The sequence below is a fragment of the Anomaloglossus baeobatrachus genome, chromosome 11, assembly GCF_048569485.1.
Source record: "Anomaloglossus baeobatrachus isolate aAnoBae1 chromosome 11, aAnoBae1.hap1, whole genome shotgun sequence".
Lineage (NCBI taxonomy): Eukaryota > Metazoa > Chordata > Amphibia > Anura > Aromobatidae > Anomaloglossus > Anomaloglossus baeobatrachus.
Genome location: NC_134363.1, coordinates 17,103,015 through 17,119,083, shown reverse-complemented (window position 1 = coordinate 17,119,083; position 16,069 = coordinate 17,103,015). Strand labels below are relative to the sequence as shown.

General features: G+C 39.1%; 1 protein-coding gene across 1 annotated transcript; it reads right to left on the bottom strand.

Annotated features, from left to right (window-relative positions):
• Positions 1–614: 614 nt before the first annotated feature.
• Positions 615–10,344, bottom strand: LOC142256275 (phospholipase A2 inhibitor NAI-like). The gene is made up of 5 exons (XM_075327881.1): positions 10,141–10,344; positions 7,267–7,380; positions 7,024–7,170; positions 5,902–6,048; positions 615–1,012 (listed from the first exon to the last, which is right to left on the bottom strand). Exons 1-5 carry the CDS (start codon positions 10,190–10,192, stop codon positions 891–893), a joined length of 582 nt encoding a protein of 193 aa, XP_075183996.1. The 5' UTR covers positions 10,193–10,344; the 3' UTR covers positions 615–890.
• Between the last annotated feature and the right edge of the window lie 5,725 nt (positions 10,345–16,069).

Genomic DNA, 16,069 nt, shown 5'->3' with positions numbered 1-16,069 from the left:
CATGTCCACATTGTCAGTGGACAGACACGTGTGCTTATCTGCCAGCAGACCCCCAGCAGCACTGAAGACAGGTTCTGAGAGAACTCTGGCTGCAGGACACGACAAGATCCCCAAGGCGTACGTGGCGAGCTATGGCAATTTATCAAGATTGGAAGCCTAAAATGAGCAGGGCTCAAGTTGCACAATAATGGAATCGATGTTTCCTTGCATATACTCATATATCTGTGTGTTCTCCTCTTTTTCCTTGTCCAGCTGTTTTGTTTTCGCATGAGTATATGTCCTTGTCACTTTCCCATGTGTTTGTGTTGTGTTGTGAGTTGTTTGTCACCTTTTGGATACCTTTGAGGGTGTTTTCTAGGTGTTTTTATGTGTTTGTGAATGCCTGCCATTGTTTCCTATGCAGTTCGAGTTCGGTTCGTCGAACGTTCGACGAACCGAACTCGAACGGGACCTCCGTTCGGCGAACCGACCTCGAGCCGAACCGGGACCGGTTCGCTCATCTCTAATAATGACTATCTGATTTAAGGTAATAACAGTCCAATATTCAAAAATTGTGATATTTTTTTTTTTTTTTAAATTTTATTCAAATTTCAAATATTTTCATAATGACATCAATTTACATTAACATAAAGAAAACTAAGACATAAACAAGGAAATCTCAGAATTATTGGGATATCCAGGAGTATTTTAAAGTTAAGACCAAAAAAAGTGATACATACCAGACTTGAAAAATTTGATAAAAAAAGGCTCTGGATTTTCATTCTAAAACTAAGAAATTAATTAAATATACCACTAGAAATTGTATTGTATCCTTCTATATAATTTTTAGAAGGAAATATTATAGTGGATTTTTGTTAGGAAATTGAATAGTGTTGATGCCATTGATTCATTCACTCATAACAGATAAACTCCTGCCTTTGTCCTTCTGAAACCCCAATAGCGCTGTCAAAGCTGAATTTGCAGGCATCATCATTAATGCAACCTTTTGCAGAAACGTTATTCCATACCAAGTCTGTAAAAACAAAACCAATTGATATCACGAGGTAAAATATGTTACATATTCTAAATAAAAATGCTTTAACCACATAATGACAGTTTTGGAATCAAGCCCTATCATTCAAATTTGATGAGAGTTGCTTTGTGTTGTTATAACTTTGCAATGTTTATACAAATTTCAGTAACTAAGAATATTTTTTTCATGGTACATTGTACTTTAAGGCTATGTTCACACTAGAAAAATGATTTTTCTTAAGAAATTTTCTTAAGGAATTTCTTGAGTGAAGGATTAGCGCACCTGCGTTAAAAAACGCACCAATAACCTACCAAAAATGCATTTTTGGTGCGCTTTTGGTGCGTTTTTTTGCAGGTTGGTCCCTGCGTTTTTTAATGCTTTAACAGCAATAAATAATATAGGTAATAGATAGATAATCGATAGATAGATAGATAGATGGATGGATAGATAGAGGGATAGATAGATAGATAGAAAGATGGATGGATTGATAGATAGATAGATAGATAGATAGATAGATAGATAGATAGATAGAGGGATAGATAGATAGATAGATAGATAGATGGATAATAGATAGATAGATAGATGGATAGATGAATAGATAGAAAGATAATAGATGAGAAAGACCAATATAATGTCCCATCTCCCTGCATATTCTAAGCTGGCACCCTTTAGTGACTTTCATGTGGCACTAAAGGGTGCTTAGCCTTATATTTAGACAAAAAATAAATAAATAATTAAAAAAAACCTACGTGGGGTCCCCCCTATCTTTCGTAGCCAGCTATAGTAAAGAAGACGTCTGCAGCCTGCAAACCACAGATGGCAGCTTCATCTTGGCTGGTAATCCAAAACTGAGGGCACCCCACACTGTTATTTTAAATTAAATAAATAATTTAAAACAAAAAACGTGGGGTCCCCCCCAAATTGGATCATCAGCCAAGGTAAAGCGGACAGCTGTGGTCTGGTATTCTCAGACTAGGGAGGTCCACTGTTATTGGACACTACCCAGCCTAAAAATTGCAGGCCACAGCCACCCCAGAAGTGGCGCATCCATTGGATGGGCCAATTCTAGCGCCTTGCCCCAACTCATCCCATTGCCCTGGTGCGGTGGCAAATGGGGTAATATATGGGGTTGATGCCAGATGTGTAATGTCACCTGGCATCAAGCCCTGGGGTTAGTTATGTCACGTGTCTATCAGATACCCAACATCTCCAACCCAGTCAGTAATAAAAAAAAATAGACAACAAAAAAAGTTATTTGAAAAAACAGTCTCCAAAACATTCCCTCTTTCACCAATTTTTTTAAAAGAACAATCAAATCTGGGTCCGGTGTAATCCATACCATAGTCAATGTCCCAGTCAATGAAGAAAAGAATGTTCCCCATTGGCTAGGAGAGTAGTGCAGTGACCTGACCTAACATCAATAGGTCAGCCCAGGTCACTGCAGGGGATGACGAGCGCTGCTGTCAGGAGGTTAGAAGAGATCATTACCTGCTGTGATTTCCTGCACTCATGACGTCAGCGCTGTCACTGACTTCTATGCATGCCACGTTCTCAGCAGTATCGCGGGAGCCTGTGACGTCACCGCTAGTTACAGTCTCGGGCCGCCCACGAGATGTGATGTGAAAACGCGGCGGGCATAGAAGTCATTGAGAGTGCTGATGTCAGGAGTGCAGGAGATCGTCACAGCAGGTAATGATCTCATCTATCCTCCTGACAGCAGCGCTCGTCATCCCCGTGGCAGCACACACTGCAGTATGAGAAGCTGCTGATACTGCAGTGTGGGCAGAAACTGACACACTGCTGTGCGAGCAGCCGTGGGGCTGGATCTGGACACAGACTGCATGGGCACCCAACGGAGGTCACACGGAAGTGCTTCCGTGCTGCTTCCGGGGATTTTGCGGGCCCATTGACTTGTATTGAGTCACAGTCCGTTATCATGGAACAGAATAGGACATGTTCCATAATAACAGAGCGGACATATGGCATCCGATGTGTTTTTTGTAGGATTGGATGCACATGGAAGTGCTACCGTGTGTCATCCGATCCTACACAAAAGACATTGAAAACATAGTCCTGATGATTACATTACAGTCAATTGAGTGAATAACGCAGTTAGCTGCAGAAAACAAGTGACATGCTCATTCTTTTTCTTAAGAAAATCTACCGAAAGAATTTTCTTAAGAAAAAAACGCAGTATGCGCACAGCTAATTTTTTTTGCCATAGGTTTTGCTGGGGAATGTCTGCAGAAAGGTTTCAAGAATTTCTCAAGAAATTTCTGCAGCAAAAATGCACCAAAAACGCATGTAAAAAACGCAGTGTGTGAACATAGCCTAAAGATTATGACCCCCTGACGATGGTGACGCCGAAACGTGTGTGTCGGGGTTTGGCGTCGCATGTGCAGACAGGTTCTCCTCTCTCCTCTATGACCAGGTAATTGTTACCACCTATACCTCTCTTTACTTTTTTCCCATTCATTACTATCATGCTACCACGTGGAAAGTGAGATGCAGTGTGCTCCAGCCACTTGTGCTTTATTTATTTATTTTCTTGCACACCAGTATCTCACTTTCCCCATGTGACGTGTTATTGGATGGGTTACATTAATATCTAACTATTTTTGTGGATCTACATGGAGTCCCTGCCCCCACATTGTGTCTGCATTCACATGTGATGCCGCTTTCTCTGTTTTGGTCAACCTGCCTTGTGGCACACCCCCTTTCCCCCCCTTTTTTAATCAATAAAAGTCTTATATTTTGACCCCATAGGTTCTTTGTCTATTTTTTTCTACTCATTTGTGTTTATGTCATAATATCCATAGGTCTGCCTATATCCATATAGCCCATACACCCGTATACTATGCATTTGTGATGTATGTCTTTTCCTTCTTTTGGGCGATATGCATGGTTGTTATCTCTGATCTCTCTTGGAATTTACAGGTTATGTGTTGAGCTTATTTACAGAAATTTCTGAAATTTGATAAAAGCTTTGAAAAATAATACATTTTCAAACTTTAAATTTATATACCATTAAACCAAATAGTCACATCACAAAAAAATTAACAAATAGTATTTATGATACTTCTACTTTACATCAGCTTAATTTCTCATACATCCTTTTATTTTGTTAGGATGTTAGACGTCTTAAAAGTTAAGCAGCATTTTTTAATTTTAGCATTTGGTATTGGAGTGGTGGTAGAGGGGTTACATTTGACATTGGTAAACCAATAGAAAAGATGTTAATAGGAAAGAAGCCATGACCTCCTACACTGGACATTCGAATTGTGACTTGAAATGTTGTTGGGGTAGGAGATTGTGATGCCATCATTGTCCATCTGCACTGTAGCTCTTCTGACTTTTTACGTAAAGTGTATGTTTAAAATATTTGCTGATAAATAAAGTTTTGTATTTTGGAAAAAAATCTTTCTTTATATTGTTCGGACCTATCACTCAATATTGTTCTATAGGAACTATAAACCTATTCTGCCTGATTTTTTTTTTTAGAAAGTCAAGGTTTTATAAGTTAATATGAGTCTTCTATTGACACGATCATACGTCATTACTTATTTTTTACATAGTAGTAAAATTCAACTAATCATTACTGTTGTCCAGCCTTTGTCCAGAGCTTGGACTAAAGGGGGCTTTGCACACAGCGATATCGCTAGCGAGCGTACCCGCCCCTGACATTTGTGCATAATGGGCAAATCGCTGCCCGTGGCGCACAATATTGTTATGAGCCGTCACACGGACTTACCTGCCTAGCAACATCGCTGTAGCCGGCGAATTGCCTCCTTTCTAAGGAGGCAGTTTGTGCGGTGTCATAGCGGCGTCACTAAGAGGTCGCCCAATAGAAGCGGAGGGGCATAACATCCCACCCTTCTTCTTCCTTCCTTATTGCCGGCGGCCGCAGATAAGCTGTAGTTCGTCATTCCTGAGGTGTCACACATAGCGATTTGTGCTGCCTCGGGAACGACGAACAACCTGCATCCTCAACAATCAATGATTTTTTGAAAATGAACAATGTGTCAATGATGGATGATTTGATGAGTATTTTCCATCGTTAATGGCTGCTTGTTGGTGTCACACGCAATGACGTCACGTCACTAACGATGCCGGATGTGCGTCATGGAATCCGTGACCCCGGCAATATATCGTTAGTTATGTTGTGGCATGTAACGGGGCCTATAGACTCTGCCATGGCCTCGGTTATAGATAAGTAAAACAAGATGGTCGAGATCAAATTAACAAACATCTTCCACGTGAAATAGAGGATAACCGTTAGCTAGATAGGGATGATCGGAATTCTACCATGAAGAATAGACAGTCAAAAGATCATCAAAAGTGATTTCTTTCTACGTGTTTCAGAGAGAACCGCTCTTCTTCTTCAGATGTGATTTTTCCTGAAGGAGAGAGGTTTTCTCTGAAACACATAGAAATAAATCTTTCTTGATGACCTTTTGACTGTCTACTCTTCATGGCAGCTCAGAGATCCTCCTTATCTTCTTAACGGTTATCCTTTCTCTCCCGTGTATAATAATCTCTCAAACAGTAAAGAAAAAGTTGTTCATTTGAGCTTTACAATCTTGTTTTTGTTATTTATTTTATCTCATCCCCCAGCCAACAGAATGTATGAAAATTTGCCAGTTTTCTGGATTTGCACAAATTGAGTTAAAAATATTTGTTTTTTTTTTAAATAGATTTTTTTTAAAAAAAAATTATAATAAAATTGATTATTTCATCTCTAGTTCCAGATTACCAAAAATAGACAAACACTATATTAACTTAATGATAAAATATTTGATTATTAAGAGTAAATCTGGAGTTTTTTTAAAATTTGATATGCATTTGGAGCAACAAAAGCATTTCATTAAAAACAAAGAAAAATTGCTTACCTGGATCCATGGTTTTCCCCCTAAATGTGAAACATTTGTTCATGGATCCAGTGCAGTTCATCATCTTGTCACTCGTGCATTCTTCTATTTTGCCAGTGCAGAAGGCAGATTTACATTTTATACCATTTGGTGTTGGATCTGCAAGAACTAGAGGAATAAACACAAGGTTTGCTTAAATATAATATTTTGATATATCAATGACTCATAACATTTAAATTCAGGCAAATACATAGTTATCAGTGCTTGGTTTATTAAAATAGAAATTCCTTTTAAAAAAAGTTCAGCCAACAGGCAAAAAAAGTTCATATTTTCTAACAAATCTAGGCAGGGAGCCATAAATGCTTAGTTCCGGAGCTGCCTCGTCAACTGATTGTGGCCAGGTAGTCCCACATCTACCTCCAATTAAAATTAATAGGAGTTGGACGTGCAGTGCCCATCCATACTTGCTAATAGAAAACGGGCAAGCTCTGGAACTGACCATTAGAGATAAGCAATCCAGAAGTTTGATGTTCAGAGTTCGGGTTTGGAAACCAACTACCAAAAAAAACCAAAATTCAGGTTCAAAGTTCGAGACAGTTATGAGTGCAAAACACTTAAGTAAGCAGCACTATGCTTCGGTATGGTTGATTCTCCACCCTGTGCAAGCCATAGTGTTTGAACTGTTCATACTTGGGGTAAAATCAGCGTGATCAGATGCAGTGTGTACACACATAAAAAAAATTGAAAAAACCTGCCCAGCCTTCCCAAGGAAGTGTTCTGCTTATGGCTAGCTGCATGTTGATGGAGCCACGAACTGCCCAATTACAGAATTCCATTGCAATTCAGATCAAGTCGGGAATCACAAACCTTTTTAAGGTTTGACTGTATTTGAATAATCGAACTTCCAAAGGTTCACTCATCTCTACTGAGTATCTCTGGCCACCTATTACCACTGCTGGCACCGAAAATGCTTGATCAGGGGGGATAAAGGGTGTCAGATCAAAGCCAATCATACATTGATGACGTACCCAAAGGATAGGCCAACAAAAGTACTGGACAACCTCTTTAAATACCTGTAGGACTTTGATCATTATCAGTCTATTATTCCCCTTGAATTATGATTATTACTATTGTGACACTTACTTTTATATCTGTCAGTGTTGCATAAGTTTCCAGTGCAACAGTTGGCATGAAATCGAAACATTACATTTTCCGATGCTGCTGAGCCGTTGGTTCCACACAAGGTTTCATTGGCACAGCTTTTAAAAATTGACTTAAACACATCACCCTCTATGGAAAAAGTAAATAAACATCAGGAAACCAGAACTGAGATAGTAATACTATAATTTTGTTAAAATAATAAACAAAAATATAAGTTGCACTCACCTCTGTCATAGAATTGGGAGGCGGTCATACATCGATCCCCAAGGCATTCAATCTGAGACTCGTTACATGTTGTTGAGTTTAGAGAAAAGCACGAATAACATTTATAGGAAAAGACTAAAAAAAAGATAAGAAATCAGTGATATTATTTGATCTCATTAACAAAGGGGCATTCACATGAAAATATTAATATATTGATTGCTATGAACAGCTTTTTTTAATGATCATAGCCAATCAAAGTTGACGTGACATCACCGGATTTCAGAGATAACGGTGCCCGGGGGTCACGTGATGGGGATGAGCTGATGGCAATAGCGCCGCTCAAAGGCTCAATTGACTACACAAGGTATTTGAGAAAAGCCTTGTTTATGAGCTTTACATCGATATGGCCCCTAATGCTGAGTAGTAGACCACCTCTTTAAGAGGTGAATAAATGTAATATTTTGAGACACATTTATTAGAGAACATTTCCCCAGAGGTTATTTTTGCATATGTGAAAATTGTTAAAAAGGGCTGCCTGGTCTTATAATAAGAGCCTGCAATTACTCGATGTAGGTGCAGACTTCTGAATTCTTACAGTGTGTGCACCACATGCTGTTAGGATTTTTCCAGTATTGACGGCAAGAGGAGATGGTTATGTGACCGCAAGAAGGAAATTCGCATACCTATTGACAAATTCTGACTAGATATACTCTGTCTCAATCAATTTGTCTATATTGACAAAGGCCAAACACGTCTAGTTGGAATGTGGCTGGAGGTATGCAATGGCATACTTGTGTTCACAGAACTGCCTGCTCTTACTGTTCATAATTGCTAATCCTGACCGCATGTGATGCACATACTGGTAGCATTCAGAAGTCTGCATTCACTTGGAGTGATTGCTTTCTTTTATCAGAAGTCTGGACAACCTATAAAATGCACACCAGATTGAGGACGGAGTCACACTTGGGAGAGAGTCTCGCGCGTCTCACATCAGCATCACCCGGTGCAGCCACACAGTCTCCGGACACGAGCATGTTAGCTGCACAAAATTACATGCAGCCAACCTGTTCCTGTCCGGAGAGTGTGCAACCATGTCGGGTGATGCCTATGCGATATTTGCGCGACTCTCTCGCAAGACTTCAGCCTTACCAGAGAGGTACAAAATCTACAAGAATTTGCATTTCACATTTATAAATTGTCTCTTTGGAAAGGAAGAGGACTGATCTGATCTGTGAGCTGATTTGGCTGTATGTGAGACTTAAGACTGGGATCTATGGGGTAACATTTCTTGTGAAGAGTGATATGCCTGTCCTATATCCAAATAAAATCTCATCCTTTGCAATGAAAAGGGGCAATGTACTGAAACACCATGTCTACAGATTGACCTTCTGGCTTTTATTCTAAATAATATGGCAAGGGTAGTTCATAATGACTTTAAGGATTGCTATTTGGAATAGGTGGCACTAGAGATCAAATCCTTTTCTACTCAGAAGAGGCAATTTGCATAGCAACCTCTTCAAATCCCATGTTGTACTGGGTATATCATGGATCATGTCACTGATATCCCCGCTGGCTGCCGAAGGCAGCCGGTGGCGATCCCTGCACTTGTCAGCTGATTTGAACAGCTGACATGTGTGCCTCCCAGGCACAAGTGGATCCATGATCAACTGGCTCCTGTTAACCCCTTACAGCTCACTGTCAAAATCTGACAGTGCTATGTATTAGTGCATCGTGATAAATATTCACTTACCCGGTGCCATCAGAAGTCACGTGACATGTGTGAGAGGAGAGCAGCTTTTCTGTAGTTCAGAGCAATGCTGCTCTGATATACAGAAATGAACAAGCGATCAGACTGCTGATCCTTATAGCACCCTAGGGGGGTAGTAAGATAAAAACAAATTTATAAAAAGTTTTAAAAATTAAAAAAAAATAAAAAACTCTAAAAGTTCAAATCACCTCCATTTACTCCAATGAAAATTAAAGGGTAAAAAAAAAAAAATAATATATACACACATTTGGTATCACCATATTCAGAAACACCCAGTCTATCAAAATATACAATCAATTCATCTGATCGGTAAATGGCATATTGGCAAAAGAATTTCAATCGACAAACTTACATTTTTTTGTCGTCACAAATTTTGCGCAAAATGCAATAACAGGTTGTCAAAATGTTGCATCTGTACAAATATGGTACCGTTATAAACAACAGATTGAGATGCAAAAAATAAGCTATCATTGAGCCACAGATCCTGAAAAATGAGAATACTATGGGTTTTGGAATATGGAGCACAAAGTGTTCCACTTTTTTTAGACAAGCTAGTGATTTTTTTAACCCCTTAGATAAAAGTAAACCTATACATCTTTGTTGTCTACAAACTCGTACCAACCTGAGGCATCACACCAACACATCAGTTTTACCATATAATGAACATGTTGCATAAAATATCCCAAAAATAATTGTGCAATCACATTTTTTCCACACTTGGATTTTTTTTTGCTATTTTCCAGTACATTATATGGTCAAACTCATTCTTTTATTCAAAAGTAAAACTTGTCTCACAAAAAATAAGCCCTGTATGGAATTAATTATGAAAAAGTAAAAAAGTTATGGCTCTTGGGAGAAAGGGAGCAAAAAAACCCCCAAAAAATGGAAAATTGCCAGGGGGTTAAGGGGTTAAAGTTCCCAGAGAAGCATTAAATGGCTTATGAGCCTCCTTACACTGGTAAATCAGGCATTTCACTCTCCACACGGAGAAAAATTACCCCTTAGATACCATTTCACATTATCATAGGCATGTTTAGTATGATGGAGGAACTCTACAGGGAAGTCTGCTGACACGCTTCCTCAGTGTGATGTGTGTATATGCTGACAAGTGGCTGCACCGGTCTTACCTGAGACGACAAAAGCCGAGATCATGAAAAGCAAAGCGAGCAGGTTCTTCATTGTGGATGATGGGCGTCTTCTCAGATTCTCTTCTCCTAATCCTGAAGTCTGCACACAGCGATCATATATATAGTCTTAGGAAAGGTAAAGAAACTATTGCATTATAGGATGGATGAGATCTAGTCCAAAAAATGGCACACCAAAAGAATCCACTCCCCTTAGCAGGTAATTCTCCTCTGAGGAAAGTCGATGTTTAAGAATCCATAAAATATTTGTGTATTTATTCTTGTCAAAAGAGAAAAGTTGTGTCTTATTTGTTTTTTGTGCAATGTTTAAATATCGTGAAATTTATCAGGAGGATATATTTGCCTTCCCTGAGGAAGTTTTGGGTGGAATTATTTAATTTGTTCACATTTGTTTTCCCTTTTAGCTGCCAAAAGAAAATATCCATCCCTTTATGCCATTTTTATTTTCATGATTTAAATAGAATTCATCCCTGGTCTGATTAATTCATAATAAATATACGAGGTTAGAACATTACATTTTTTATACAAATCATCAAATTGTTTGTATAGACACAATGGGAAAATTAAAGAATACAGACATACATTTTTAGCTCATTAAAGAGGACCGGCCACCCGGATTTTCCTATATAAACTAAAGCCAGTGCTATACTGGTGCAGTCATGAAGATTCAATACATACTTTTAGTTGTGAGATCGGATGTAAAGTTTCTGAAATATAAGCAAGTAAAGTTTGTAAAATTCACTGTTACTTGATTGATAGGTGCAACAGAATATCTAATAGGTGGGTTGGGTTTTGCTAGTAATTGCTGCCTCTGTCTGCTGACTCTCATTCCACCCCCTGGCCTTCCTCCCTCCTTCTTTCTCCTGTAATAACAGAGACAGAGGGAAGAAGGACAAGCAGCAGATAGGGACAGAAATAACTAGCAAAACCTCACCAACTACTAGATATTCTGTAGCTGCTATCAATCAAGTAACAGTGAACTTCACAAACTTTACTTTCCTGTATTTCAGAAACTATACATCCGATCTCCCAACTAAAGGTATGTATAGCATCAGCATGATAGTGCCACTGTAGCATCAGCTTTAGTATATACACCATGTGCAAAATTATTAGGCAAGTTGTATTTTAGAGGATTTTTTTTTATTATTGATCAACAACTATGTTCTCAATCAACCCAAAAAACTCATAAACATCAAAGCTTAATATTTTTGGAAGTTGGAGTGGGGATTTTTTTAGATTTGGCTATCTTAGGAGGATATTTGTTTGTGCAGGTAACTATCAATATGCAGAATTATTAGGCAACTAAATAAAACCAAATCTATTCCCCTCTCACTTGTTTTTTTCACCAGGTAAATCAATATAACTGCACAAAATTTAGAAATAAACATTTCTGACATGCAAAAACAAGACCTAGAAGAATTAGCGACCAATATAGCCCCCTTTCTTTATGATGGCATTCAACAGCCTGTCATCCATAGATTCTGTCATTGCTTGATCTGTTTATGATCAACATTGCGTGCAGCAGCCACCACAGCCTCCAGACACTGTTCCGAGAGGTGCACTTTTTTTTCCCTCTCTGTAGGTCTCACATTTTATGAGGGACCAGAGATTCTCTATGGGATTCAGATCAGTTGAACAAGGGGGCCTTGTCATTATTTTTTCATCTGTTAGACCTTTACTGGCCAGCCACGCTGTGGAGTAGTTGAATGCATGTGATGGAGCATTGTCCTGCATGAAAATCATGTTTTTCTTAAACGATACTGACTTCTTCCTCTACCACTGCTTGAAGAAGTTGTCTTCCAGAAACCGGCAGTAGGTCTGGGAGTTGAACTTCACTTCATCCTCAACCTGAAAAGGTCCCACAAGTTGATCTTTGATGATCCCAGCCCATACCAGTGCCCACCTCCACCTTGCTGGCGTCTGAGTCGGAGTGGAGCTCTCCGCCCTTTACTGATCCAGCCTCTGGCCCATCTATCTGGCCCATCAAGACTCACTCTCATTTCATCAGTCCATAAAACATTTGAATAATCAGTCTTAAGATATTTCTTGGCCCAGTCTTGACGTTCTATCTTATGTTTCTTGTTCAAACGTGGTCATTTTTCAGCCTTCCTTACCTTAGCCATGTCCCTGAGTATGGCACACCTTGTGCTTTTTGATACTTTAGTAACGTTGCAGTTCTGAAATATGGCCAAACTGGTGGCAAATGGAATCTTGGCATCTTCACGTTTCATTTTCCTCAATTAATGGGCAGTTATTTTGCACCTATTTTGCCCAACACACTTCTTGCGACCCTGTTGGCTATTTGCCATGAAATGCTTGATTGTTCAGTGATCACGCTTCAAAAGTTTGGCAATGTCAAGACTGCTGCATCCCCCAAGACATCTCACAATTTTGGACTTTTCAGAGCCCGACAAATCTCTCTTCTGACCCATTTTGCCAAAGGAAGGAAGTTGCCTAATAATTAAGCACACTTTATATAGGGTGTTGATGTCATTACACTGCACCCCTCCTCATTACAGAGATGCGCATCACTTGATTTACTTAATTGGTAGTTTTCTCTGAAGCCTATACAGCTTGGAGTAGGACGATATGTATAAAAAGTATCATGTGATCAAAATACTCATTTGCCTAATAATTCTGCACACAGTGTATAGGAAAATCCTGGTGTTTGGTCCTCTTTACCACTTTACAAAATGATGTAAAGTTATGTAAGTGGTCATGTGTCTCTAATTTTGATGTTGGTTCAATGGGGATGGCAATCTCTGACAGTAGCAACAGGAGGCATGTAATTATATGCGCCTAGTGGCGCACCCATGATTTGATTGTGCTGATGGTTTGCCATAACAGCCAAGGTTCTGCTGAAGACCTTCAGGCCTTATGAGGACTTTTCTGTGAAAGCCAGCATTTAGCTAGTGTAATTACCCATATAGATGTCGGTCCCATAATGGTCACATAATGACACAGTATTTACCTATACAGGGAATTGGCAGAACAATGGTAAGATGGCGTCCCATTATGCCATTATGTGACCATCATCTATATGTGTAGTTATGTATTACTGATAAACTTGTGTCCTTACCATTTTGATGATTTGTCTATTACTATTAGCTAGATACTGTGCCATTATGTGTTTTTCATGTATATGGAGTATGATATGACTTTCTGTGTAACACATTACTGACACACTTCTGTCTCTAGTATTTTGATTCTTAATTGGTCAATTTTGGTCCGGCTTTACGTTACTATATGTCAGGGCAGGGAGGACTGGTAGGCCCAGGAGGTGGATCCACTGGACCATGCACCCCACCGGAGGGCAGGGTACACGGCAGCCGGAGCACTGGCGAGGCAGGGACAGGTATAACCAGGTCACCAGGGTCACGAAGTTCTTTAAGACGGTACAGAATGCTGGTACAGGTAACAGGACACGGTAAAAGGGGACCTGAGGATCTATCTCAAAAAACCAGGCTTCAAGACACGTTGATCAGGCCCCGCCCACATGGAAAGGCAAGTCTTATATACCCAGCACAGCCCTATGTCATTTCCTGCTTCAGGTGTGCTGGGCTCATAAGACCAGGAGAGTGGGCGCGGCCTGGTCCTATACAGAGGCATTAGTCAGAGTCAGACTCCTGAGACCAGGAACAGAACACAGGAAAGCACGAGCGGGGGCGGTAGCCGTGACCGGTGGACACGTGGACAGGATCAGTGGTCACGGAGCGGTGCCGGGATGGTGCGACCGGGTCAGTGGGTAAGGAGCGGTGCTGAAGTATCGGGAGCGTGACACTATATTTACCATTGTTAGTTTGGCTTGGTGTTCCCTATATTTTTCCTCTCCCCGTCTGTTGGGGTTTCTATTTGTTGAGACAACCTGTTTTAATTATTTTATTATTCTCAATAAAGAGTTTATTTTTTTTTATGCAAATTACATATATAATGGTTCAAGCCTGGACCAGGGAAATGCAGTGGATGTTGTGTATATGGACTTTTCAAAAGCTTTTGATACGGTGCCACACAAAAGGTTGGTACATAAATTGAGAATAATGGGGATAGGGGAAAATATGTGTAACTGGGTTAAAAACTGGCTCAGTGATAGGAAACAAAGGGTGGTTATTAATGGTACGTACTCGGACTGGGTCTCAGTTCATAGTGGGGTACCACAGGGGTCAGTATTGGGCCCGCTTCTTTTCAACATATTTATAAATGACCTTGTTGGGGGCATGCGGAGTAGAATTTCAATATTTGCAGATGATACTAAACTCTGCAGGGTAATCAATACAGAGGAGGATAATTTTATATTACAGGGAGATTTATGTAAATTGGAGGATTGGGCTGAGAAGTGGCAATTGAAGTTTAATGTAGATAAATGTAAGGTCATGCACTTGGGTAGAGGAAATAACATTTATGATTATGTACTTAATTGTAGAACACTGGGTAAAACAGACACAGAAAAAGACTTGGGTGTATGGGTGGATGGTAAACTTCACTTTAGTGGACAGTGTCAGGCAGCTGCTGCCAGGGCTAATAAAATAATGGGATGCATTAAAAGAGGTATAAGTGTTCATGAAAAAAATATAGTTCTACCTCTGTACAAGTCACTAGTGCGACCGCACTTAGAATACTGTGTACAATTCTGGTCACCGATATATAAGAAGGACATAGCTGAACTGGAGAGGGTGCAGAGAAGAGCCACCAAGATTATTAGAGGAATGAGGGGGCTGCAATACCAAGACAGGTTATTAAACTTGGGGTTATTTAGTCTGGAAAAACGAAGGCTTAGGGGGGATCTAATCACAATGTATAAATATATGAGGGGACAGTACAGAGACCTTTCCAAAGATCTTTTTACACCTAGGCCTGTGACTGGAACACGGGGGCATCCGCTACGTCTTGAGGAAAGATGGTTTAATCATAATCACAGACGAGGATTCTTTACTGTACGAGCAGTGAGACTATGGAACTCTCTGCCGCATGATGTTGTAATGAGTGATTCACTACTAACATTTAAGCAGAGCCTGGACGCCTTTCTTGAAAAATTTAATATTACCAGTTATGTATATTAGATTTTATGACAGGGTATTGATCCAGGGAACTAGTCTGATTGCCGGATGTGGAGTCAGGAAGGAAATTTTTTCCCCATTGGAACTTGTTTGCCACATTGGGGTTTTTTTGCCTTCCTCTGGATCAACATGTTAGGCTACGGGTTGAACTAGATGGACTTAGAGTCTCCCTTCAACCTTAAAAACTATGATACTATGATACTATGATACACTTTTTCTATTTCTAATAAGTAGTCATTAGCTATGAAGGAATTTAGAAAATGTTTTCCAAAATTGAAATTCTCCTGATCTGAAATGGTGCCGAATATTTTTCAGAAAATTTGTATAATATAATTTATACACCAATTTGTTTCTGTACTGGCCTTGAAATCCCCTACATTAATTTTTTTTTTTTTATATCTGAAAATTAACATAGTATTATTATACCGAATAATTACAGTCAGATAACACTTCAAACTAAAGTCTTTAGTTACTACTTAAAAAGATATTTATTTTTTTCTAATCTAAGTGGATTTCATTGTTGTATTTATAAGTAAATATGATTTCCTCCAAAAAGTACATGATTTTTTAAATTGACTTCCAATTATGTATTCAAAATAACATTAATTAAATGTGCTATTCCAAAACAATGGATGCTCTCATAACACATGAACTATATCTGTTATTTTGTTGGAAGAATTTTCTATATGTGAGATATTGAAAGCTTAGAAATTCCACTCCCAGTTTAGTTTTGATGTTAACTTAATGTTTATTAAGTCTTTTTTATTATGTTTTCTAAATAATTCTTACTATGTATTAGAGTTTGCAGGGACAATGCAACATGGAAATAACAAAATCAAATATAATTAATTATTGAT